At 45.0% G+C, this 27,015-nt stretch overlaps 2 protein-coding genes across 5 annotated transcripts in view; one reads left to right on the top strand and one right to left on the bottom strand.

The window, feature by feature from the left end:
• Positions 1 to 27,015, top strand: part of Dennd2b (DENN domain containing 2B) — a 202,199-nt gene that overhangs the window by 42,971 nt on the left and 132,213 nt on the right. The gene's annotated exons all lie outside the window — the stretch shown is intronic.
• On the bottom strand, positions 12,731 to 21,137 carry LOC128125773 (uncharacterized). The gene is given in 2 exon segments (XM_052763461.1): positions 12,731 to 19,592; positions 19,594 to 21,137. Coding segments are annotated over 2 exon segments (5,220 nt in total). The 5' UTR covers positions 20,341 to 21,137; the 3' UTR covers positions 12,731 to 15,119.

Raw genomic sequence — 27,015 nt, forward strand, 5'->3', positions numbered from 1 at the left:
TTAGTTATTTTTCCTACTATATATGTTAGGATACATTTACTGTTGCTGGGAACTGCAGTTAGCAGGATATCCTCTCAGAGATTACTATACTGTGGTTAGTAGTAAGGACTGCCTGGGGAAGCTTCCATACACTGGGTCCAAGTCCAAGGAGAATGAAAAATCTTTTAAAAATTGTGTCCTTGGACTGGGATAGAGCCCTCACCTAGCATGGACAAAGCCCTAGGTTTGATCCCTAGCACTACATGAATTGGGAATGGTGGTATGCACCTGTGCTCTAAGCACAGCAGAGGTGGAGGTAGAAGGATCAGGAATTCAAGATAATCTTCCACTGTACAGTGAGTTTATGGTCAGCCCGGAACATATGAAACTGTTTCAAAAAAAAAATAATGTATTGGCTGGGTATGATGCATACTTATAATATTATCACTGAGGAGGCAGAGTGGGAACATCAAGAATTCAAGGCCATAAGCTGGGGAGATAGCTTGCCTTATAAACATGAAGACCTGAGTTTGATTACTAGAGCCCTCTGTTATTAAAAAAGCTATGTGTAGTGGTGTGCATTCTTAATACCAGCACAGAGGAGGTGGAGATAGGCAGATCCCTGGGGCTCACTGGCTAGTCAGACTAGCCTACTTACTGATTTCTAGGCTACTGAGAAATCCCATCTCAGAAAAATGGTGTATGGTGCCTGAAGAAGAACACCTGAGGTTGTCTTCTGTCTTTGACATGCATGTGCACACATGTGAACCCTGTACACACACACACAGAGAGAGAGAGAGAGAGAGAGAGAGAGAGAGAGAGAGAGAGAGAGAGAGAGAGAATATATTTAAGACTGGATTGGGTTACAAAGCAATCACTTAAACCCTAAAACTAAAAAATAAGTTGTGTTCTATGGTGGAGAGTGGGCATCTAAACTTTTTGCTTGAGTGGACACTAGTAGAATATGTTCATAGAGACCTAGAGGTGAAGAAGAGCCAACTTGCAGAGTAGTGCTTTGTGTTAGCATGGAAAAATGGGTGTCTGTAAAGAGTCTCTCTGTCCCACCAGCCAGCTCCCAAATAACAACATGGAGACTTAATTATGAAAGCTCAGCCTTAGCTTAGGCTTGTTTCTGACTAGCTCTTATAACTTAAATTAACCCATTTCTATTAATCTACCTGCTGCTACATGGCTCATGACTTTTATCTCACCTCCTACATGCCCTGATTTCTCAGCGTCTGGCTGTTGACTCCCCCTTTTTTCTTCCCAGAGCTCTCTCTGTCCAGAAATCCCACCTATACTTCCTTCCTATCTATTTATTGCATTCAGCTCTTTATTACACCAATCACAGCAATTCACACAGTGTACAAATATCCCATAACAGGTATCCATTGTGACGATTTTATTTTGCTACTCCCCCCCCCCCCCATATCTCTCTTTTGACAAGCCACTGCCTTGATTTGGAATAGTGTTTAGGATCCACAGTGTTTGTACAGAAAGAGCCTTATGTGTCATGGGAAAGGTCTGGGGATGTAGTTCAGTGGCAGAGTGCTTACCTAGCTGGGTTTGATTCCCAGCTCTGCAAAAAAAGAAAAAGTGTCATGGGAGATGGGACCCTTTGTTTCAGATGGACTTTTTTTTGTTTGTTTGTTTTTTTTTTTTGTTTTTGTTTTTTTTTTTTTTGTTTTTTTTTTTGTTTTTTCGAGACAGGGTTTCTCTGAGTAGCTTTGCGCCTTTCCTGGAACTCACTTGGTAGCCCAGGCTGGCCTCGAACTCACAGAGATCCGCCTGCCTCTGCCTCCCGAGTGCTGGGATTAAAGGCGTGCGCCACCACCGCCCGGCTGGACTTTTGTTTTTAAATCAAGTTCTCTATGTGTATCTCAATCTGTCTCTGTCTCTTTGTCTCTGTCTGTCTCTGTCTCTGTCTCTCTGTCTCTCTGTCTCTCTGTCTCTCTGTCTCTCTCTCTCTCTCTCTCTCTCTCTCTCTCTCTCTCTCTCTGTGTGTGTGTGTGTGTGTGTGTGTGTGAAGGATTCCCTGGAACCAGAGTTACAGGAAGTTGTGAGCCACCTGAAGTGAGTGTTGGGAACTGAACTCATGTCCTCTTGAAGAGTAGGAAGTGCTCTTTAACTACTGAGCCATCTCTCCAGCCCAACTAAATACTTCTCTTTAACAGATCCCTTTAATTGAGTTCTGTGGATTTTTTGAAGGTCATCCCACTTAATTTTTGTAGCAGCTATGAGAAGTGATTTTTTTGTTTGTTTGTTTTGTTTGTTTTTGTGGTTTTTTTTTTTTGTGGGATCTCAGCTTATCCCCAGGGTTTCCCCTATTTCCCTTATGTCAGAGATTTATCATCTGCAGTTACCTTAAGAATTTGGGCTAGAGCCACATGGCCTGCTTTAGATTATGTGGTTCTAGACAAGCTCCTTACTCTCTCTATGCCTTGGTTTCCTCATCTGTAAAATGAGGCAAGAGTAGTACCTACCTTATTAAATTGTGGTGAAGCTAACTGATTTTATACAGAAAATATGATATGGCAGGCTGCTGGATGACCCACAGGTACCCCTGAACTTCCCATGTCCAATATTTACCTGTACACTATAAATCTAATCTTTTTCCTCCTGTATTTTGTGTTATCAGCCATCCCCTTTTTTCTGTATTAGCATCATATTCAAAAAGCCCTTCCAGTCTCACTTTCCAGCATGTCCTTAGTTGAGTTAGCCTTGGCCTGTTCTGGCTGAACATCTGAGCTTTTATGGTTCAGATGTCCTTCAAATTCTGAGGCTCCCCTAAACAAGATTTGTAAAACACAGCTTAACGATACTGTCTTTTCTTTTTTTAAAATTGAGGAATAGCACGAAATGCGTAAGTGTAAGCTCATAGTAGTGGATCTCAGCGTGTGTTAAGTTCCACGTAGCTACCATTCAGATCATGAGACAGAGCATTTACAGCCCCTGCAGGTCCCCTCCCACCTCCTCAGAAAGCACATGCATTTCTGTCCCTAATTACTCTTCTGTTTCCACTGGTTTTGCGCTTTCTGACCCTCTGTAAATGAACCACAGAAGCTCTTTGTGGATTTGTTTTTCACTCAATAGTTCCATCCTTTTCTATGACTTTCAAATGCTTTTGTCATTTGCTTTTACTTCAAGTCCTCTCTCTGTGCATACATACCCTGCCCTTTTAGCCATGCTGGAATCATGTGTAGAATCAATATGGCTGACTTTTCCCTCCCATTTCTTTTGCATTTGCTATTCTTTTGTTGACTTCCTTACCTCTCAAATTCATGCTTCAGCTCCAGGCAGAATGGCGCCCTTCTCTGCACTCTAGAAGCAGGGTTAGTTAGTTGTGTGTTACACATCCTTTTCTTTCGTTCATTGCTTTATTGGATGGTGGGTGATTCATGCCTCAAAGATGGGACATTTCATCTATAGTTAATTGGTTGAATTAAAAACAAAAAAGATTTATTTATTTGTTTGTTTGTTTTTCAAGACAGGGTTTCTCTGTGTAGTTTTGGTGCCTGTCCTGGATCTCGCTCTGTAGACCAGGCTGGCCTCAAACTCACAGAGATCCGCCTGGCTCTACCTACCTGCTGGGATTAAAGGTGTGTGCCACCGCTGCCTGGCCCAAAAAAAATTTATTTTTATTTCATGTGTATGAATGTTTTACCTGCATGTATGTATGTGCATCGTGTGTGTTATGTGTGTGCCTGGTGCCTGAGGAGGCCAGAGGAAGGCATTGGATTCCCTGGAGCTGGAGTTACAGATGGTTATGAGCTGTTAAGTGGGTGCTGGGAAAGGAACTGATGTCCTTTGTAAGAGCTCTTAACTGCTGATCTATCTCTCTAGCCCCTATTTGGTTGAATTTTACATAAGTGGTTCATTCTTTCAAGAAAAATTAGAAAATTAAGATGAAAAACAAAACCCCCAAAATAAAAAACCTCAACCCACCTACTGTGTCAGTATTCAGAGAAAATCATTACTTATACACTTATTGAAATAAATATGCATTCACAAAATGCAAATGTTTACCTACTTTATTTAATCTCTTTATTCATGTTTAGAAACCCTTGCCCCTCAACATGCACATTGCTATAGAGATACTGTAGTGGTCAGGGATATAGGCTAGTGGTTGAGTGCTTGTCTAGAAAAACAGAATAACATCCTTATGCCTGTGTATTTTAATGCTATTCCTCAAGTATTTGGGTTGCATTTCTAGAAAGAGAATAGATAAAAAGAATGGATCTTTTTAGAGTTCGTGATGTGACATGTTAACCAAATTGTTCTCCGGAAAGTCTTTGACTATTGGTGTGCCCTTCTGCTAGGGTGAGTGAGAGTGCTTGTTTCTAGCTATCTAACTGAAAATGATGCACGTGATAAATATTTGCAAGTCAGATCATTTAAATGGTGCTTCATTGTTGTTCTAACTTGAGTTTTTTGATTATTACTGTGATAGAATATTCTCTTATATGTTTAATGGCCATTTAATTTCTACAGTATTTCTTTAGTTATTTACATGTTCATGTTTTTTAAATTTAATTTGAATTTGTGTTTTGTGTGTATGTGTGCCCTCAAAGTGTGTGTGCCACATATGTATGGGTGTCTTCAGAGGCCACAAGAGGATATCAGATCTCCTGGAACTGGCAATATACTTGCTGTAATGAAAAAGAATTTACATCCAGTTGACACTACATTACATTAATCAGTAGCTACACTTTTTGCAAACTGTGACTCTGACAGTCCTGAACAAGAAGGGTTTCCTGTTTAAGCTGTAGTAACTTTTCTGACTGTGGATTATCATTCCTTTATTGGCAGATTTTTACAATTCCTCTGATGTGTTTGGGACAACTATCTCAAAGTAGCTTGCAGTTTTCCTGGCAATTCCTCACTCTCTCCTGATAGGAACGGTAGCCCTTTTCTGCTACCAAATATACTACTTTCACCACCAGATCCATAGCCACAATGATAGAGACTGCCAAGGCATCCTCTGCCAACACTGCCCTCCTTCCTGGGTCCATAATTTGATTGCGGTTGTCCACTATAATTTCCAGAATCATTATAGTTCCCACAACCACTATAGTTACCTCCACCTAAATTTCCCCCTTCATTGTAACCCTTATCTCCTCCTCCATTACCATATCCACTACCTTGGTTTCTGTATTCTGGCTCATCACCATCAACCTCTGCTACTATAACCAGGACCACCATCATAGTCTCCTCTACTACTATGACAGGACAACCACCATAGTTTCCTCTACTGCTATAACCAGGGCTACCACCATAGGTGCTACGTTGTCTCCAAATCCTTTATAGCCACCATCAGTACCTCCATAACTATCTCTACTGTTAACATCTCCACCATAGTCTCCTCTGCTGCTATAGCCAGGACCACTACCATGGTCTCTTCTACTACTATAACCAGAGCCACCACCACATCCTCTCTACTACTGTAACCAAGACCACCGTCATAGCCTGTTGTTGGAGGTTTTGGGAGGCCTGACACCCAGCTCCCATATAAATACACAGAGGCTTAAAAAAAACAAAACAAAAAAAAAAACCAAACAAACAAACAAAAAAAACTTATAAATGCCTGGCCTTAACTTGGGTTATTTTCTAGTCAGCTTTTCTTAACCTAAATTATCCTGTCTACCTTTTGCCTCTGGGATTTTCCCATTCTTTGACTTCTGTAAATCTTACTCTTAACCCGTGGCTTGCTGTGTAGCTGGGTGGCTGGCCCCTGATGTCGTCCTCCTTCTCTGGCTGCTGTTTTTCCTCTATATATTCTCTCTTCCTGCCAGCTCTGCCTATCCTTTCTCCTGCCTCACTATTGGCTGTTCAGTTCTCTATTAGACTATCAGGTGTTTTAGACAGGCATAGTAACACAGCTTCACAGAGTTAAACAAATGCAACATAAACAAAAGAAACACACCTTAAAATAATATTCTACAACAATAGCCTCTTCTACTACTGTAACCAAAACCACTACCATAGTCCCCTCTGCTACTTTATCAGGACTACCACCATAGCCTCCTCTACTACTATAACCAGGACCAACACCATAGCCTCCTCTCTTATTATAACCAAGACCACCAGCATAGCCTCCTCTACTACTGTAACCAAGACCACTACCATAGCTTCCTCTACTACTATGACCAGGACTACCACCATTGTTGCCACTATTGCTTCCAAATTTATTATATCCACTATCACTAACCACCCCCAAACTACCTCTGCTGCCACTACCTCTACCACCATAGCCTCATCTACTAAAATTTTTTCCATCATCCTTAAAGTTGCCAAATCCATCTCCATGACCTCTCTATGTCTCTATGATTCAGCTGACTACATCTTTTATTTAGAAAGGGCCTTTTAAATGTCTCAGTTCTGCCCATTATAGTGTGGTATTTCTGAACAAACTGATTCATGATCATCAAAAGTTATAAAAGCAATGACTGTAGAGATACATGCCTTTAATCCTAGCACTAGGGAGGCAGAAGACTGGCAGATCTCTGAGTTCAATGCTAACGTGATCTACAGAGCAAGTTCCAGGATAGCCAGAGCTATACAGAGAAACCCTATCTTGAAAAACAAAAGTTTCAAAAGCAAAAGCTCCCTTTTTCCACTCTATCTTCCGTAATTTAAGTTGTTCCAATCTTGCCATACTTTTCAAAGCAGTCTCTCAAATTCTATTCGTCTGTTGGCAGAGTTTTTCATCAGGACCACAGTTGAGCTCTGTCCTGCCAGCTGCTCCCAAATAACCACACAAAGACATTAATTATAAATGCTTGGCCAATAGTTATGCTTGTTACTAACTAACTCTTATAACTTAAATTAATCCATTTCTATTTATTTACTTGCTGCCACATGGCTTATGGCTAGTTACTTCATTTTGTACATGTCTTGTTTCCTCTGTATCTGACTGGTGACTCCTGACTCTGCCCTCCCCCCCCCCCCCACACACACACCACCATTCTCTCTGCCCTGAAAATCCTGCCTAGCTAATGGCCATTTAGCTTTTCTGTTAAACCAATCACAGTGACATATATTCACACAGTGTAAAGGAATATTCCACATTCTTCTGTATCTTCTTTAATACCACCAACAAACATTTTCTTCAATGATGGGCACCAGGCTTTACAGAATTCTCTCTAATAATAGTTCTTTTTGGTTCCACCACACACCCATCAACCTGAGGTCAGGCACACATTGTTGCATCTACCTCTTCAGTTTAAGAATAAGTAAAAAAAGTCAGGTGCATGCCTTTAATCCCAGCTCTTGGAGGCAGAAGCAGGCAGATCTCTGTGAGTTAAAGGCCAGCCTGGACAACAGAATGTGTTTTGGAACAGCCAGGGCTACCTAGCGAGACCCTGTCTAAAAGAGGGGGGAAAAAGAGTAGATCACAAAACCATGGCCTTGGAATATTTTGTTTGGGGGTCTCTCATTACCACATAATCCATAAGTGTACTTATTTCTCAAAATGTTCTCTTAAACTGTCACATGTAGTTTCAAAGCTCAGACCACCAATAAACAGCTTCCTCAACTTCTATGGTTATTTTGGGTCATGGCCCTTCTCCCCTAGCTGCGGTGACTTTGGCAGGAGTCAGGCTGGAGGCTACTGACTCCAATATTACCTTAATTTAGACATCAGGCTTTTTTTTTTTTTTTCCCAACTGGAGTTCAATTTGGAACCAATAGTGAGATGGAAATGTAAAATGGAAAATCACATTTCTTAACATCAAAGCCTCTCTACCTCCATCTCTGTTTTTGTTCCTGACTCTCTTTCCCTCTTCCCACTTTTGAGACAAGGTCTTCTATGTTGTCTTACCTGTCCTAGAACTCACTACATACACCAAGCCAAACTTGAACCTACAGCTATCCTCCTGTATACTATAATTATAGATGTGAGCCTCTTTGCTCAGCTATGATCAAAGTTCTTTTTATTTATTTATATTTTTTCTTATTCTTTTTTTATTTAGAATTTATTTATTTTTATTTCATGTGCATTGATGTTTCCCCACATGTATATCTGTGTGAAGGTGTCAGATCCCTGGAATTGGAGTTACATACAGTTGTGAGCTGCCACGTGGGTGCTTGGAATTAGACTGTTGTCCTTTGGAAGAGTAGCCAGTGCTCTTAACCTTTGAGCCATCTCTCCAGCCACCCCTCCCCGACTTTTTACAAAATAATTGTATTTTATGTGTATGGATGGGTGCTTTGCCTGTAGGTATGTTTGTTCACCCCTTGAATTCCTGGTGCATATATGGGGATGCCAGAAGAGGGTATCAGATCCCTTGGAACTGGGTTTATAGATGGTTGTGAGCTGCCATGTCAGTGCTGGGAATTGAAATGGGTCCTCTGGAAAACAGGTCAGTGTTCTTAACTGTTGAGCCATCTCTCCAGCCCCCAAAGTTCTTTTTATTTAATTTTTTTCATTATGGTTTAATTTATTTATTTATGCAGGAAGTGTGGTACAGGGGTGTACCTTAGTGCTCATGTGAAATTAGAGGACAACTTGAGGGAGCAGTTTTTCCCTTCTACCCGGTGGGTCCTGGGAATTGAACTCAGGTGGTCAGACTTGGTGATAGACATCTTTACCTGTTGGGCCATCTTAATGAACCTCAAAGACCTTGTTAAACAATTTGAAGTAAAAATAATTACTCTGAGTTTTATATACAAATGTAGCCTATAAATATACCCCCTGCAGAGCTTGAAGAAATTTAGATTGGGGATTTTGTAACATGCATTGATATATGTATATGTATATGTATATGTATATGTATATGTATATATATAAAATGTTGTCACAGTAATTGCCCGTAGTTGTCTTTTTTTTTTTTCAGGTTATCTCTTAAGTCTCTTATATTCAGACCAAACCTGTCTATCATTTCAAGACAATTTTTATCTATTAAACTTTTAATTATAGATTTGAGGCTACTTGTCCAAAGACATCTTTTGTCTGCAGGGCAGTCCTGGGAGCCAAATTCCTTTTCTTGTTTGTCATCCCATGCATCAGTCCTTTAATGTTTCTTTCATTGCAAATTTATCTCTGTAGCTATAATGTTCCTGACTCTTTTGTAGCATCTGCTCATTGATTGTCTGTGGATCTAATGTTTCTACCATTTCCTTTTCATTTCCATAGTCTGTTTTATCTCCTTGGGACTCGATATCAGCCATTCTGTGAACTGTTTTCTACATTTGTGAGGAAGGCATTCTATTTTAGAGATTAACTTGGCCCTTAGTTTCTACAATAAGCATTCCCCCGCGGCCCCCCCCCCCCCAACTTACTCATTCTTCTAATTTTATCATTTAATCTTCCTTCCATAGTTTAAGACTTTTATTTGTACTGTTTTGAGATACTTATTCAGGCTCACTATATTTTAAAAAATACTTATTTTTATTTTATATGTATAAGTGCTTTGCTTTCATGTATGTAAGTGGAATTAATACCTGATGCTCTCAGAGGCGAGAAGAGAGTGCTGGATCCCCTGGAACCAGAGTTGTGGGTAGTTTTAAGCTGCCACCATATAGGTTCAGGGAATGGAATTAATGTCCTCTGCCAGAGCAGCAAGTACTCTTAACTGCTAACTACTGAGCCATCTCTCCAGTCACTCAGGCTGGCTACAAAGTATTAAGTAGTTACAGTGAGCTTATATTTTTGATGATGCTAGGGCTTTGGGTTTGTTTGTTTGGTTTGTTTGTTTGTTTTGTTTTGTTTTGAAAGATAGGGTCTTATGTTGCACAAGGTTTTCCTCAAACTTGCTATATAGTTTAGGCTGGCCTTGAACTCCTGATATTCTTGCTGGTGTTACAGGCAGGAGTGACCATTGCCTAGCTGTAATGGTGAGTCTAATTGCAATAAATATTCCTCTCCCTATTTGGGGAAATAAGTGTGTAAGGGAAATCCTGAATTCCATTTTGTTTTTGTTAGGATTAGCTGGAGGGACTGGGGAGGTGACTCAACAAGTAAGAATGCTTGCTCTACAAGCATGAGGAACTGAGTTCAAATATCTGGCACCCATGTAAAAAGCAAAGTGCGACTGTGCTAGCCTGATTAATACATCAGCATTGTGGAGGACAGAAAAAGAAGGGTTTCTGTGACTTATTATCTGCCAGCTTAGCTCTGGGTTCAGTGAGAGACCCAGTCTCAAAAGAATAAAAGTGATAGAGTGATAGAGCAGGACACTCAACATCCTCCTCTGGCTTCCACATACAAACAAGGGTGCAGCCCTCAATGTACACACATACCACACACACACACACTTACACTCATGCACACTCATACATACACACACACACACACACACACACACACACACACACACACACACACACACACCATTTGCATGAAGGGAAAGCCCTCCCAGAATGGCTTCTCTTAGTATGCTGCTGGCTTCTGAGTGCCACTGTATTTGTTTGGCTTTGTCTCTGCAGAGTTGGCTGGCACAGGCTGCAGGCAACCTTCAGGAAGAATAGCATTTGAGAAATTGTTTTTACAACTAAAAAGTGCTTAATAAAAGTGAAACCCCAAGGACTATGAAGGGCCCACAGAGGCTTGAATGTGAGCCTTAAAATATGTAAAAGAGATGAGCATTTGGGAGGAGATAGTCCTGTAAGCTCTTAGGCATCCTGCACAGTAAGTGTATTAAGACCAACTCTGTGTGACAAGGAGACATGGAGGACTTAGACCTTGCCTCAATGCCTACAATAAAGAGCTACAGATGAACACCAAGGTGGGTAGATTCATGAAACATATTGAAAACCTTGTGCTATGTATGCAGTGGAAACAATTATAAGGGCCATAGAAGAACTGGCTGGGAATATAAGGGTGTAAGAAAGCTGCATGAAACACAAGGGAATTGATCTTGGCCTTTGCAGGTCACTATTTAGAGAACAGACATTTGATGTAGTGACAGAAAGGAAAAGGTGAAGAATATCCTAAAGCACAAAGTGGGACATATTTATAAGCAACATTTGTTACTATATGTAGATTCTGCCTCACTTTCAACAGTGATAATTGTGAGTTTCAAGGAGTAGTGCTCTGCCCAGGGGGCCCATCAGTCTGCTGATGTAGGTGATCCAAGCACACTGCCTCATGCTTGCCTTCTTCCAAGGAGAGACATGGCCTCCATGTACCTTGTGGAGTTCTCTCTCCACCAACCTCACTAACTAAAATCAGTAATTCCTTGAGTACTGAGGTCACCCATATTGTGCTTAGTTCCTAGCCTCTAGGTCCTTGTACTTCCCAGCACAGCTTAGAGACTGCCCAGCCCTCCTTTCTCTAGATCTAGGCTTCGAGGTTAGAAATCCATAAATGTCAATGCAGGCTCTAGGAGTAAACATTGGGCCTTGTTTTCCATGTGTCCTATGCTATTTTTGTCTCTGTTCCTCTGTTGGTTATGATCTCCTGTACCAGAGTCTAGAAGCCAGTTCATGTATGTGGGGTGATGTATTAATATTAGGTATAGTAAGAATCAAGGCTGGAAATACGGATATGGGTTCTAATTTTGGAGGGAATTGATTTTGTTCTGAAGGAGAACTGTATAGTTTTTTTTTTATTTTGGGGTGCCCCATATATTTTTAATATTTAATATGATTTATTGAAGGATTTAAGTTTTTCCAGTCTCTCTGTTAAGATATAATAATAATTAATCATGTATAAACATAATTTAGTATTTTTAATTTTGTCAATGCTGCTATTTTTGTGGGAGAGGGTAATTGGTCCCAGAGAGGGAAGAAAAAAAAATCATGCCTCATCAAGATGGAAGGAGCTAGGGAGAAAGCTGAGCAGTTAAGAGCACTTTGCTCGCCGGGCAGTGGTGGCGCACGCCTTTAATCCCAGCACTCGGGAGGCAGAGCCAGGCGGATCTCTGTGAGTTCGAGGCCAGCCTGGGCTACCAAGTGAGTCCCAGGAAAGGCGCAAAGCTACACAGAGAAACCCTGTCTCGAAAAACCAAAAAAAAAAAAAAAAAAAAAAAGTCTAAAAAAAAAAAAAAAAAAAAAGAGCACTTTGCTCTTCCAGAGAAATCAACTTTAGTTCCTAGCACCCATATCAGACAGTTCACCACCAGCTCCAGGGGACTGGCACCCCCACAATGTGGCATGCATACTCCCAAATACACACACACACACACACACACACACACACACACACACACACACACACATCTTTAAAATAAGATGGAGAAACTTGCCTAAAATAGTCTACTAGTCTTCAAATTGGAAAAATTTCCAAGATCCTTGATTTCCTGTGTCTTCTTTCCAAAGTCAATCTGTCTGAGAATGCAGTTGTACCCACGGTGTTTCTTTCCAAAGTCACTCTTCTCCTGCTTTATGAGAAGAAGCCATAGCTGTTTCTTATCTTGTATCACTGTTTGCCTGGTCTGTGAAGCCTTCAAGTTAATAAGCAAAGGCACAATCAGAAATGGTCAAGAAAGTGAGTGACTGGGTAAAATCCTCGCCCCCCCCCATCTCCCTCTCTTCTTTCCTAATTAGTTCCTTCCTTTTTTTCTTTTTTTAAGACAAGAACAAACATCGCTGGCTGGCCTGGAACTCAGAGATCTGCCTGCCTTTGCCTCTGCCTTTCAAATCCTAAGATTAAAGGTGTGTACCACCATAGATGGTTTATAATTCATGCTTTCAACAAAATTTTGAGTTGTCGGCTTATAGATAATGAAAAATAGTCTTTGATTGAAAGACCCCCGTCTGGAGTCTTCCCTCTGGAGAGACCCTCGCCCAGAGATCACACCGAGACCACAAGTCAGATGCAAACAGCAAGAGGCTTTATTCAGGAACACGGGTACCCGGGGCGATACAGTCCCTCCAGAGGCTGAAGAGACTGGCGCGCCCACGGGCTGGAGTGGAGGGTTTTTATAGGGTTGGGCAGCGGAAGGGCGGGTACAGAAGCAGGAAGCATAGTTTACAGGGTTCTGATTGGACGATTCGTATGAGGCCAGGTTCAAACTCAGGACAGCTCGTGGTTTTTCCCCGAGCTCGACACGCCTGCTGACTTGGCTCTCATCCAGGGTACAAGTTGTTTTTCTGACCTCTAGTTACTTTTCAGGCCCTGCTCAAAAATGGCGTTAGGCTAAGCAAGTATGCTGGGGCCCTTCATTCCCCCATTTTCTTATCTCAGGGAATGGAATCCTCCATTCATGGGGAAGAATAGGGATGTGGCTCCATTTCCACCTGGTTGAGTCGTTGGTATTGTTGGGTCAATACCAAGGTCTGAATAATAGAAACGCGTTCCCTGATAAATTGGACAAGTCTGTTTAGGATACAGGGCCCGAGCGTCAGAAGGAGCAATAAAATCAGAAGGGGTCCCAAAAGGGTGGAGATGAGGGTGGTGAGCCAGGGGGACCTTCTGAACCATCCTTCAAACCATCCCTGCTGTTCTTCAAAGAGTTTTTGTCTTTGCTCTAATCTTTTTCTTAATCTAGCCATGCTATCTCTCACCACCCCAGTATGATCCGCATAGAAGCAACATTCTTCTTTAAGGGCGGCACATAACCCCCCCTCCTGCAGGAAGAGGAGGTCTAATCCCCTCCGGTTCTGCAGAACTACTTCAGACAGGGAGGTGAGTGACTTTTCCAAGGCACTCACCGATTCCTCCAGTGCCTGGATATCGGTATGCATGGCAACCTGGAGTTGTCTGAACTGGTTGGTTTCCATGAGGGCAGTGGTACCTGTGCCTATTCCGGCAGCGACTCCTCCCATAGTTAATCCACCTAGTATCAGGGCCAGGGTTAGCGAGACTGGCTCTCTTTTTATACGGGGGACCCCTGTCTCATATCGGGCATAGATATCTTCAGGTGCATGGTAGACTATCTTGGGGTACAGTTCTATGAGCACACAATAATCGGCTGTGTTGGCTAGTATTGAGGAGGAGAGGCATGGTGTAAGTCCAGTGCTACAGGCCCAATAAGTCCCGTTGGGAGCCACGAGATAGTGGGGTCCTGGAACAAGTGCCTGGGTGCGATTACACAGGTGTTGGTGGGTGTAGGGTACTGTCCCCAGACATAGTCCTTGTCCTGACACCTCGGAGATTGTGAGCTTATGCTGAGGTGTCGAGGCACATCCTGACGGGGGTGAAGAAGAATTGGTGAAGCTTCCGACTACGGCCACCCCCTCATAATAGGGAGGTGTGGAGACTAGGCATAACCAGCATTCCTGAGTCTGATTTGGGTTGGTAACATTGAGGGCTGAGTAAGCGCCCTCTATAAGATTCAATAGCCGGTCTCCCGTACCGGGCCTGGGTGGCTGGAGGGTGACTGGGGTTACAGTAGCATTCGGAGCCGTGCTTGGGCGAATGGCTGAATTGGGTCGGGGGGTAGCCCTCGGGGGTGCCGGAGCGGGTAAAGAGGGGCGCTTTTGGTCAGAGAGAACCTGGTTGGGACCTATAGAGGCGGAGGGCTCCGTGATTTTAAGCCTAATCGTAAACACAACTCCCTGGTCCCATCCCGTCATGTAAAGTCTAAGTCCCCATGTTTTACCTTTAATCCAGTCTTGTGTTATCTCCCTTCCCTTCTGAGTAAAAGATATATTCAGGGGGTTGCAGGTGAAATTTACACAGGGCCCCTCCCCTTTCCAGTAAGTGTTATCTCTTCCTGACGTGACAGTTCCCCAACAACGTCCTTGAGTAAGAGGACGCCATGAGTGGCTTTCTCTTTGGGTAGTTCTTTTTACCCTAATGAGGTCCCAAGTGGATGAAGGCTCCCAATAGGTATTACCAGTTGTTTCACATCCCCATGCTTTACAGAAGTAACTTTCATAACCCCCACATTGTCTAATCATCTTTCTGTCCCTACCATCCCGGGGGCAGACGTAAAAGGATAGTTGTGACAGGGCTGCTCTGGTTTCAGGGTGACCACATCCATATCTCCCGTCACTACATTTGCAAGTTCCCTTACCATCCTGACAGACGTCTGGTGCTCTGGGGTTCATGGGGTCAGTGGTGGGGATGTCCCAGTCCTCTGACCCTGCTACTAGTTGGCAGAGATCTGGATGCAAGTTAGGCCACCATGTGAAGGGGGTGTGAAGGGCGGTCGTTTGCCAGACCGTCTCCCCAGTTTGTGAGATAACCTGCCAAGTGAGCCTCTTAACTAGGTGCGGGCTCTCTGCCGCCCTAGTCCCCTGGGGGTAGGCAGAGATTAAGAGGAGGGGGAGAAAGAGGAGCCGCGGGCCAACCTTATTTTTAGGGGGTTTCGTGTGCGGCGCACTGTCCATGTTGACTTTCTGGATCCTGCTGGGTCGGGTTCCCTGGCAGCCTTCACATGAGAGGCGTGGATCCATGCAGCAATCCCGTCAACCTTGAGTGCAGTGGGGGTGGTCAGCAAGACAGTGTAGGGCCCCTTCCACCGTGGTTCCAGATTCTTGGTCTGGTGTCGTCGGACCCAAACGGAGTCCCCGATCTGGAAGGGGTGGGGCACCACCGGCTTGTCTAGCTGCTCCTGGTAGGCCTTGGCCAGGGGCTTCCAGATCTCCCTCTGCACCAGTTGGAGGGCTTGAAGATGTGCCTCTAAAGTAGGGGTGGTAGCAAAGGAGGAAATATCAGGATGGAGAAAGTCTACAACAGGAGGTGGGGCCCCATACATGATCTCAAAAGGGGTTAGGCCGTGTGGGCCAGGAGTATTTCGGGCTCGGTAGAGAGCCAAGGGAAGTAGGAGCACCCAATCTCTAGTGCCAGTTGCAAGCGTTAATTTGGTTAAAGTCTCCTTGATTGTTCTATTAGCTCGTTCTACCTGTCCTGAGCTCTGGGGGCGGTATGCACAATGGAGTTTCCAATCAACCCCCAATAGTTTGGCCACCTTCTGACTTACCTGAGAGACGAAGGCAGGCCCGTTATCCGACCCCAATATTTGAGGCATCCCATACCTGGGGAAGATTTCTTCCAACAGTTTCTTTGTTGCCACGTTAGCCGTCTCATTCTTGGTTGGAAATGCCTCGATCCATCCAGAAAAAGTGTCCACGAAGACCAGGAGGTACCGGTACCCGTAGAGTCCGGGTTTTACTTCTGTAAAGTCTATTTCCCAATGAACACCAGGACGATGGCCTCTTTGGCGGGCCCCCTTGTTTAGATGAACCTTTCCTGCGTTGACTTGAGCACAGGCTGGGCAGGTAGAAGTTACCTGCTGAAGTACCTGATCCTGGTTCAGCAGCACTGTCCAGGTGTTTTCTCTGTCCAATAGGGTCTTCATCTTGTTTTTGCTCAAATGGGTCAAAGCATGGAGGAATCTTAGCATGTATCGGGTATGGGAGGTTGGCATGACCATCCGGTCCCCTAGTATATATGCCTGTCTTCCTTGTTCCCAGTCCGCCCCCATTTTCTTTGCTAGCTCATGGTCTTCTGGGCTATAGGGCACGGGGTCTCTCTCAGGCTGTGGTTCTTGTATGGCCATCAACTGGCTGCTCCCTGCTGGCTGGGAAGCCACTGTTCGGGCAGTCAGATCCGCCAGCCGATTCCCTCTGGCTACCGCAGAGTCATCCTTTTGATGCCCTGGGCAGTGGACAATACTGAGTTGGAGCGGGAGGAACAGGGCCTTTAGGAGGTCTAGGATCTCTTTTTTGTTTTTGATTTCCTTACCCGCGGACGTCAGCAGGCCTCTCCGTCTGTAGATTTCCCCGTGGACATGCGCAGTGGCGAAGGCATATCTGCTGTCAGTATAAACTGTGAGCTTCTTACCTTCTGCCATCCGGAGAGCTTGGGTGAGCGCAATCAGTTCTGCGCGCTGGGCCGATGTCCCGGGCGGGAGTGATGATGCCCATACCACTTCCGATTCGGTGGTTATAGCTGCCCCGGCTCTGCGTTTCCCCTCCTCCAGGAAACTGCTCCCATCTGTGTACCAGACAGCGTCTGGATTCTTAAGCGGCTGATCTGTCAGATCAGGGCGGGTGCCATGTGCTTCGGCTAGAATCTGGAGGCAGTCATGCTCCTCGGAGGGGCTAGACAGTGGCAGCAAGGTAGCAGGGTTAAGGGAAACTGTCGGCCCAAAATTTACCCGGTCTGAGTCCAGTAGTAAGGCCTGATAGTAAGTCATTCTGGCGTTAGAAAGCCATCTGTCCGGTGGTTGTCGGACCAAGGCCTCCACTGCATGGGAGGCCAGCACAGTCAACGGCTGTCCCAGAGTCAGCTTCCCGGCATCCTTGAGTAATACGGCAATGGCTGCCACCATGCGGAGGCATGATGGCCATCCTGTAGCCACCGGGTCCAATTTCTTGCACAAGTACGCTACAGGTCTCCTCCAAGGTCCCAGTCTTTGTACCAGTACCCCTTTGGCAAAACCTGAGTTCTCATCCACAAACAGCTCAAAGGGCTTGGTTAGATCTGGCAGACCCAGAGCCGGGGCCTCGAGTAAGGCCTTCTTGATCTGTTGGAATGCTTTCTGATGCTTCTCTTCCCATTGGAACATGGCCCCTGGTTTAGTGAGGGGGTACAATGGGGCTGCCAGTTCGGCAAAGCCAGGAATCCAAAGGCGGCAGTACCCAGCCGTACCCAGGAGCTCTCGAACTTGGCGGGGGTTCCGAGGAGGAGGGATGGAGATTATCGTCTCCTTCCTCGCTCTTGTTAACCATCTTTGCCCCCCGCTCAGGCTGTAGCCCAGGTAGGTAACCTTGTCTCGGCATACTTGAGCCTTTCTGGCTGAGGCTCTATAGCCCTTTTGTCCAAGTCTGGCCAATAAGGCTCGAGTGCCCTCCAGGCACTCGGTTCGACTCCTGGCCGCCAGGAGTAGATCATCCACGTACTGGAGCAGAGTCAGGGTTGGGTGTTCGACCCGGAATCCGGCCAGATCTGCATGTAGAGCCTCATCAAAGAGGGTTGGGCTATTTTTGAAGCCCTGAGGGAGCCGGGTCCAGGTTAACTGTCCCGAAAGCCCTTTTTCTGGGTCTCTCCATTCAAAAGCGAATAGCATTTGACTTTGAGGGTGCAGTCTCAAACAAAAGAAGGCATCCTTCAGGTCTAGCACAGTGTACCAGACGTGGGTCGGTGGGAGGGTGCTCAGAAGGTTATAGGGGTTGGGCACCGTGGGGTGTATGTCCTCCACCCGCTTATTGACCTCTCTCAAGTCCTGGACCGGCCTGTAGTCCCCTGTCCCCGGTTTCTTAACAGGCAAGAGAGGGGTATTCCAAGGGGACTGGCAGGGCTTTAGCACCCCTTGGTCCAGGAGCCTTCGAATATGGGGCTTGATCCCCTCATGAGCTTCCCGTGACATTGGGTATTGTCTGATTGAAACGGGAGTCGCGGAGGCCTTTAGTGAGATCACCAGCGGTGGTTGGTCGTGTGCCAGCCCCAAGCCCCCAGTCTCTGCCCAGGCCTGAGGAAACTCTCTCAGCCAGTTCTGTAGTTCCTCAGGTGATTTCTCCGGGGGTTCTGGTTCAAACAAACGGTATTCTTCTTCTAAACTGAGGGCAAGGATTTGTAGAGAGTCTCCTTTAGGACCCGTGACCCTCGGTCCCTTCTCATCAAAATAGATTTGTGCCTTCAATTTGGTTAATAGGTCCCGTCCTAACAGCGGATGGGGGCACTCAGGTATGTGCAGAAAGGAGTGTGTTACTTGCCCTGATGCCAGTTGGACTTTTCTCTCGGCAGTCCAATAATACCTCTTGTTTCCAGTTGTCCCCTGCACCAGTGCAGAATGCCGGCTAAGAGGCACTCCGGCATGGGTTAGGACTGAATGTTCGGCACCAGTATCAACCAGGAAGGTCACGGGCTGCCCCCCGATCTTGAGGGTTATCCTAGGCTCAGGGGGGGGCTCCTGGCCTCGACTCCCCTAGTCTTCCAGACTAAGGAGGTCTACAGTCTTGGGCTTGGGCCGGCGGGATCCTTGTGGCTTCTTGGGGCACTCTCGGGCCCAGTGTCCCTTCTCCTTGCAGTAAGCACATTGGTCTTTATCAAGGGGTGGCCTCCTTCGCTCTCCCGACCTATCTCCCTCTCTCCGCTGTCTCTGAGACACAACGGCGGCCAAAACCTTTTTCATCTCCCTATGCTGTTTCTTGTCCCTTTCCTCTTGTTTCTGCCATCTCCTTTCCTCGCGCTCCTCAGGAGTTTCTCTCTTATTGAACACTTTCTCTGCTTCCTTCAATAAGTCTGGCAAACCTAGCGCCTGTAAACCTTCCAGCCGCTGCAATTTGGTTCTGATATCTGAGCTAGACTGATAGATAAATGATAGGATGACACCTGGTGCTTGCCCTGGGTCTTCTGGATCATACGGAGTGTACATCCTATAAGCCTCCTTCAGCCTCTCTAAAAATGCAGCGGGTGTTTCTTCCTTTCCCTGTATCACATTCCTTACCTGAGCCAAATTGGTAGGCCTTCTGGCGGCCGCTCGGAGACCCGCTAAGAGCAACTGGCGATAGAGACGTAGATGCTCCCTACCTTCAGGTGTATTGAAGTCCCAGTCTGGGCGGGTCAAGGGAAAAACTGCATCGATGATATTTGGGAGTTGGGTTGGCCTCCCATCATCGCCCAGAACCTGCTTCCGGGCCTCCAGGAAAACTCTCTGCTTCTCCTCTACTGTTAAGAGGGTCTGCAGGAGCTGCTGACAGTCGTCCCAAGTCGGCCTGTGAGTCACTAGGATGGACTCAATTAGGCCGGTTAAGGCAACAGGATCCCTAGAGAAAGGGGGGATTATGTTGTTTCCAATTATAGAGGTCTGAGGCTGAAAAGGGCCAGTACTGCAACTGGCGATTCGGCCCCTCTCTGAGCGGGAAGGCCCTGGACTCAATAGGGGGGCCATCCCGGCGGCCGCGGAGGCGGCCGGCAATGGGGGACGGGGCTGCGTCCTCTTCTTCAGCCCCGTGGGTCCTGCGAGTCGAGGTGACTTCCGGATCTGCCACGGGCACGGCCGGGGACGCCGCCACCGGGGCGGCGGCTGGGGCCGCTTTGGCCGGCTCTCCAGGTGGTCCGGCTCGATATGGAGGTGGGTCCTCCGTCAGGAGATCTATAAGGGGGGTATGGGGGTCTGGGGGAAGGACTGGAGGCTTAGGAGTCTCCTTGTGAGGGAGCACGGGGTAAAGGGAGGAGTCCGGGTTGGGGGGCGCAGAAGGCCCAGAGACTGGAGGGGGCTGGGGAAGGAAAGGCTTAACCCATGGAAATGGGTTCTCGACCAGTGACCTCCAGATGGCGATATATGGGACCTGGTCGGGATGCCCATAAGGGCTAGGGGCAAAAACCTTACCCTCCACCTGCGAAATAAGAGAGAGGTTAAAAGATCCCTCTCGCGGCCAGCCGACATTCATCATGACCCATTCGGCCTCGCAGAAGGTGATCCATTTCTTCTTCCTGACAATGACACCTTCATTGTTTCCTCGAGCCTTAACATCGGACCAGTGGTCCGTGGTTAGGCTCAGTGGGGTGGCGACAGCCTGTCCCATGATGGTCTCCAAATAAAGAAGGGTTAGACACACAACGAGAAACAAACAGACAAGACAGACCACAGAATTTTTCGCTGCGCGGCTCCGGCGTAAAACCGAAAGCAAAAACTCAGATGGGGACGCAGAGTGTTTGAATTCTCCGTCCCCTGCCAGTACCACGTATTCTTCTGATGCGTGGGTGGCCCCGAAAAACCGTGCCCCAGAGGGGACTTCCCGTGCCCCAGAGGGGACTTCCCGTGCCCCAGAGGGGACTTCAGATACCCGTGGAACGTCTTCCAGGGTTTCGGTGGGCGAAGTCCGAGCTCGTCAGCTCCTTCAGCCCCCACCGACTCAGACCTGACTTAGGACGTCCGACGAAAACGAAAGACAAGTAAACAGACTGAGACAATACAGACAGACAATGGCCGGCCAGCTTACCTCCTGACAGTGGGTCGGTGGTCCCGAGGCGGGGGTCTCCAATCCCGGACGAGCCCCCAAATGAAAGACCCCCGTCTGGAGTCTTCCCTCTGGAGAGACCCTCGCCCAGAGATCACACCGAGACCACAAGTCAGATGCAAACAGCAAGAGGCTTTATTCAGGAACACGGGTACCCGGGGCGATACAGTCCCTCCAGAGGCTGAAGAGACTGGCGCGCCCACGGGCTGGAGTGGAGGGTTTTTATAGGGTTGGGCAGCGGAAGGGCGGGTACAGAAGCAGGAAGCATAGTTTACAGGGTTCTGATTGGACGATTCGTATGAGGCCAGGTTCAAACTCAGGACAGCTCGTGGTTTTTCCCCGAGCTCGACACGCCTGCTGACTTGGCTGTCATCCAGGGTACAAGTTGTTTTTCTGACCTCTAGTTACTTTTCAGGCCCTGCTCAAAAATGGCGTTAGGCTAAGCAAGTATGCTGGGGCCCTTCATGATGATCAACCATTGTGTGATTTTGGTGTAACTTTGAGTGAGTACAAAGACAGATATTGGTATAACAATTTTCTGTTATTACTGTCTAGTTACCTAGGTAAGCAGGCTTTCTTATCACTTGCACCTAACTGTGAAAGATAATGAACTTCAGATAAAAAATTACCTTTTATGCTTAGTAGTGCCAAGTTATAATGTAATTATGTTTTTTACGAGTTGTATAAAGGAAGAGAAAATCCAATCCAGAAGAAATGATAAAATACTATATATTTTTTAAACATACACAGCTTATGTTTAGAGAAGAATTTAAAACTTTGGGCACATATAATATATTATATATATAATTTATAAATTATGCATTGCAGAGAAGTTTTATTGGTTGATCAGTAAAAGATTTTGAACCATAAAGGTTAGGATACAATATGAAGAAGGAGTAACAAAAACTAAAAACTTAAGGAAAGAAGGGAATGATAAAATTTATGTGTTATTTATTTTTCTTTTATGAGTGTTTGGCTTCATGTATTTTTGTACGCTATGTGCATGTCTGGTGCCCATAGAGGCCAAACCCTGGAACGGAACTTGCAGATGATTGTGAGCCACCATGTGAGTGCTGAATCCTAGTTCTCTGCAGGAGCAGCACATGCTCTTAACTGTGGAGCCATCTTTCCAGCCGCCAAATTTGTTTTTAGATGGATGATGTGGTACTTAGATTCCACTGGACTATTTGGATTCACTTAAAAGAGTAATGCTGTGGTTTATTTCAAGAGGAAATATTTATAAATGCAATATCCTATTCTAGTCTTTAATTAAAAAATGTTTTATTATATGAGGTGGGGGTGGGAAGGGTACCTGTGCTACAGACTGTGTAGAGGCCAGAGGACAGCTCTGTGGAGTCAATTCTCTCCTTTTACCTTTATATGGGTTCTGGGGATTGAACTCAGGTCACCAGGTTTGCACAACAAACATCTTAGATGCTGAGCCATCTCACTGCCTCTTCTCCCTCCCTCCCTCCCTCCCTCCCTCCCTCCCTCCCTCCCTTCCTCTCTTCCTTCTTCTCTTCCTCCTTCTCCTTTTGTTCTTGTTGCTAGGGATTGAACCCAGGCCTTACGTGTACTAAGCATCCACTTTACCACTGATCAATGAATTAGATCCCCAGCCCAGAATTCTAACATCTATAATATACCAGAAAGTACATTTCTGTTACTGTTTGTGATACAGCAGTTTAAATACTAACATGCATATGCATGTTTGTATATATATAGGACTGTATTGCATATATACGTGTATATGTGTACACATATATTTATGGAAGATAATGTATTTTGTTAAATCTTTTAGGGCACATGATAAACATTTAAAGTGGAGTGTGATACAGGTACTTAATCAGAGGAAAGCAAAGGATCCCCAGTGTCAGGGACAGTCATCAGAGGAGATGCTGTGGGAAATGAATTTTGAGGAGCGATTTTAGTCGTCTAAGCAAAATAGGAATGTAAAGAAAATTCCTGGGAGAGGGAACCATATCTGAAAAAGACCTGGAGGTCAAAAAAAGGCAGAACATATGGGGGCAGTGGCATGACAGGACCCTTGCATGGCTTGTAAAAAGGCTGGAGGTCTGTGGAGGGAGTGCTTGCCAAGGAATGGGCGTGAGAAAGTGTTAGCAATCCATTGAGGGTGTTTCCTTCCCAGTGGCTGTTTTCCATATTAATATTCCTTTGGGCATTATTACAGATGCAGAGATTCTTGTTTATGCTCAGCTAGGGGAGGAAAATGAGGCTGGGGAATGAGTCCGTTCCTTCGTAGAGTTGTCCCTAGTAGCTATGGGCGGGCTGAGCTTGGTGCTGTAGGGCAAAGGAACTCTCTGGTGACATGGTTGTCATTAAGAAGAATGGCTATGATTTTGAAATCAAAATTTGGTACCCCTGTGCCAAAAGGACCTTTTCTTACATTGTTGTTATTATTATTATTAAATTTTGTGTGTATGAGTGTTTTGCCTGCATGTATATCTTCGTATCATACTCATGCAGTGCCTGTGGAGGCCAGAAGAGGATGTTGGATCCCCCTTGGAACTAGAGCTAGAGACAGTTGTTAGCTGCTATGTGGGTACTGAGAATGATCCTGGCTCCTCTAGAAGGGCAGTCAGTGCTCTTAACCACTAAGCTATCTCTCCAGCCCCCAGTAAAGGATTTTCTGTCTCAGTTTGCAAATTTATTTACATGAGAAGCCTTAACAGAATTATAAAACTTGAATCATACTCAATGAAGTACATTTATAAAACCACCTTGACCATAAACAATTATACTTCATATGTGTTTTTTTTTTGTTTGTTTGTTTTTTCCCGAGACAGGGTTTCTCTGTGTAGCTTTGCGCCTTTCCTGGAACTCACTCTGTAGCCCAGGCTGGCCTTGAACTCACAGAGATCCGCCTGGCTCCACCACCCGACCTTCATATGTTTTTTGAAGTCCCAGAACAGGCAGATTGTGTAGTTGGTCACTCTCCTGGACTGTCTATGACACTGAATGATGGAGATGAGTGCTATGAGGTACGATTGTTTGTGGTCCAGAGAATATAGATGACACTTTGTTCTGTGCATTTGAACATTTGCTCAGCAGAGTGATGAGCCTGAAGAGTGTTTGCTTAGAGGAGATTGAACCAAACCCAGGAGGAACCCTCCAGAGCTGATTCAATACCACACAAAAGCACGAGACAGTTGGATGAATGCCTTTTCCATACTTTCACACTTTCCAGGATGACGTGTAAGCCTTGCCCTTAGAGAACCCTGAGCCAACTAATAATTCATTGTTGCAAGGGGGAAGTGGAGAATTTATATCACTAAGTAGATGCACTGGGTTTTTGTGAGGAGGACTACAAAAGGAACTGAGGGCAGCCATAGGAATGTGACCAACATGGCAAGGTAAAGAACATTGTACCACTTTGATTTGTTGTGGAAAATGTGTTTTGGAGGCTTTTCCGCCCCCAGAACTATTTTTAAAATGTCTCAAAACAAAACAAAACAAAATTAGAGCTGGCTTTAGGGGAAGGGACAGCATAGAGCCCTATTGTGTGCACTGTGGCATATTGTACTTTTTTTTTTTTTTTCTAAGAAGCGCTGTATGTATCCAAGGCCGATCTTGAACTTCTGATCCTTCTGTCCCACTTCTCTACTGTTGGGATTCTAGGCATATTCCACAACAGTTGGTTTGTGCAGTGCTGGGCGTCAAACCTAGGGCTTTGTGAATTCTACTATCTAGGTAAATATTCAAAGTACTGAGCATTAGCTCCAGCTTTACCTCCCTCCCTCCCTCCCTCCCCTCCCTCCCTCCCTCTCTCCCTCCCTCCCTTCCTTTTCTTTTTTTGGTTTTGCACTTTCATTAATCTGATTGTCTCAGAGAGGTAGAGAAACTTGCCTAAGATCTGGAATTAGAACTTTGGTTCATTTGACTTCCCAGGCCCTTCCACCTGTGATATCTCTTCCTGCTGAAATTATGTGGAATAAATTAGGGAACTCGTGCTGTTTAGTTGTGTTAGTTACCTTCAAATCACTGTGCCCAAAATACCTTCATAGCCTAAATGACTATGGTTTCTTTTATTTCACAGTTTCAGAGGTTTTGGTTCATCACAAAAGGAGAGTGGGACAGACTACTCAGGTCTTGGTGGAGTCTGTTTACATCATAACAGACCAGGAAGCAAAGAGAATGTGACAAGAACCAGAGGCCTGATATAATCTTTAAGACCCACCCTCAGAAACCTATTTTTTCTATGTAGGCCTCACCTCTTAAAGGTTCCACAGCCTCTCAAAATCCAGTTGGGGAACAACCATTTAAAACATGAACCAGTGGGGATATTTTAAAATCAAAAGAAAACACTAACTAACTGGGTTAAAAAGCTGCACCCATTATTTGGAGCCACTGGGGATAAGAAAAGGTAAAAGAGGAGTGGAAGGGGGAGATCTCGCCAGGAGTTTTTGAGACTGTTTCCCGGAGAAGAAATTTTGTAGTGGAAGAAATGGGGCCTGAGTTCTGTAAGAATGATAGGCAGCACTGGTTACTGCACGGAAAGGTCACGGTCACGACAGAACCCAGTATCAGTATCAGTATCAGAGCTTTATTAGGAGGAAAAGAACCAGGCCTGGGGAAGGAGCATGTGCAGAGAGAGAAAGATGGTGCAGGGAAAAGGGAACAGAACAGAGAGAGAGGGTGGGGTCTGAGTCCAGCTTTTTAAGGGTTCCCATGAACATGCGCAAGGCGGGCTTACGGAGCTACACCACATATGCGCTGATTGCCTGACCACGCTGCACACAAGTAGTCTCTAGTGCACACTGATGGTGTAAGATGGAAGACCCTTTGCTTAACTCCTGAATTGTGCATGCAGCTGAAGTGAAGGCAGAATTCTAACAAGTTCACCTGCCACTAGTTATCCCAGGTGAAGGGTGGCACACTGAGGGGGTATGGGATGTCATAGAACAGCTTTCGTTTGTTTGTTTCTTACTTGGGGACTAAACAAGTTTCCTAGTATTTAATTTTTTCTAAAAATAAGCAATTTTTGACCACAAACCTGTTATCTTTGTATAAAAGGGGACTTTTGCAGACCAAAATAATAAATAAAACAAATAGTTGAAGACTGCAACTTTTGGATCCTCTTTCCTCATGGAGAAGTCTTTCTCTCTGTGTGCTGTGCTATGCAGTGTTACTTTCGCTTTAGTACATTTTGGATGAGTTCTATGACATAAACAACAACAAAAGAAGTCTGGTGTGAAAGCCAAAGTTACATTTTAAGTTTTAATTACTATGCCTAAGAGATCCATGAAACAAAAAAATGCCTCTGATCTTCAAGCCCCTTGCCCAAGGACAGATAGTTTCTGAAATGTTGGAGGCATTTGTTTATGGGAGATAACAAGCCACAGGTTGTCACTCCCCTAAACAAGTTTGTTTGACCCATCTGCACTGGATGTGCTTGATCACAAGTGGGCGGGCGGTTCACAGGCAGGAAATATGCCAGGGTATACACTTGTCCCTGATTGGACCTGATGGGATATACTTAAGCTGCAGCAAAACTTGATTTGGGGCCATTTTTCTGGAGAACCAGAAATGGAACTGGCCAGAGCCCATCCACCTGGCCAGTATTTAATTCAAGCTTGCTTCAAATTTGGATTTAAATTATGATAGTGGTCTTATTCTCAACCCATGGGATTAACACAGGTGGCCCTATCTCAGAAATCTAAACAAACAGAACAAACTAAATAACAAGCTGGGTGTGGTTGCTCATGACTGGAATCCGACCATTTGGAAGGCTGAAGCAGGAGGATTTTGAGTTTGAGACCAGTGTGGGCTATATAGTGAGACCATGTTTCAAAATACAAACAACAAAAATACAGGAAAAACCAAACCAAACCAAACCAAAAGTAGGGTAATAGAATAGATAAAGAGCTTATGCTCATCCATTACAAAATTAGGCAAAATCATTTAAGTTGATTTAAATTATAGTGTATATTTGTTGATATATTTTCAATTTGAGAATTCTTTTTAGAGAGTGTTTTGCCTTCATGTATGTGTGTGTACCATATTCCTGCCTGGTACCTGCCCATGGTTCAGAAAAGGGCATCAGATCCCTTGTAACTGGAATTACGAATAGTTGTTAGTCACCTCATGGTGGGTGACTCTAACCTGTTTTTTGTTTATTTATTTTTATGTTATTAATTATGATTTTAAAAGATTTATTTGTATTTTATGTGTATAAGTGTTTTGCTTGCATTTATATCAGTACACCATGTACATGCCTTG

Source organism: Peromyscus californicus, unplaced genomic scaffold (assembly GCF_007827085.1).
Source record: "Peromyscus californicus insignis strain IS unplaced genomic scaffold, ASM782708v3 Scaffold_4__1_contigs__length_199733344, whole genome shotgun sequence".
Classification (NCBI taxonomy): Eukaryota; Metazoa; Chordata; class Mammalia; order Rodentia; family Cricetidae; genus Peromyscus; species Peromyscus californicus.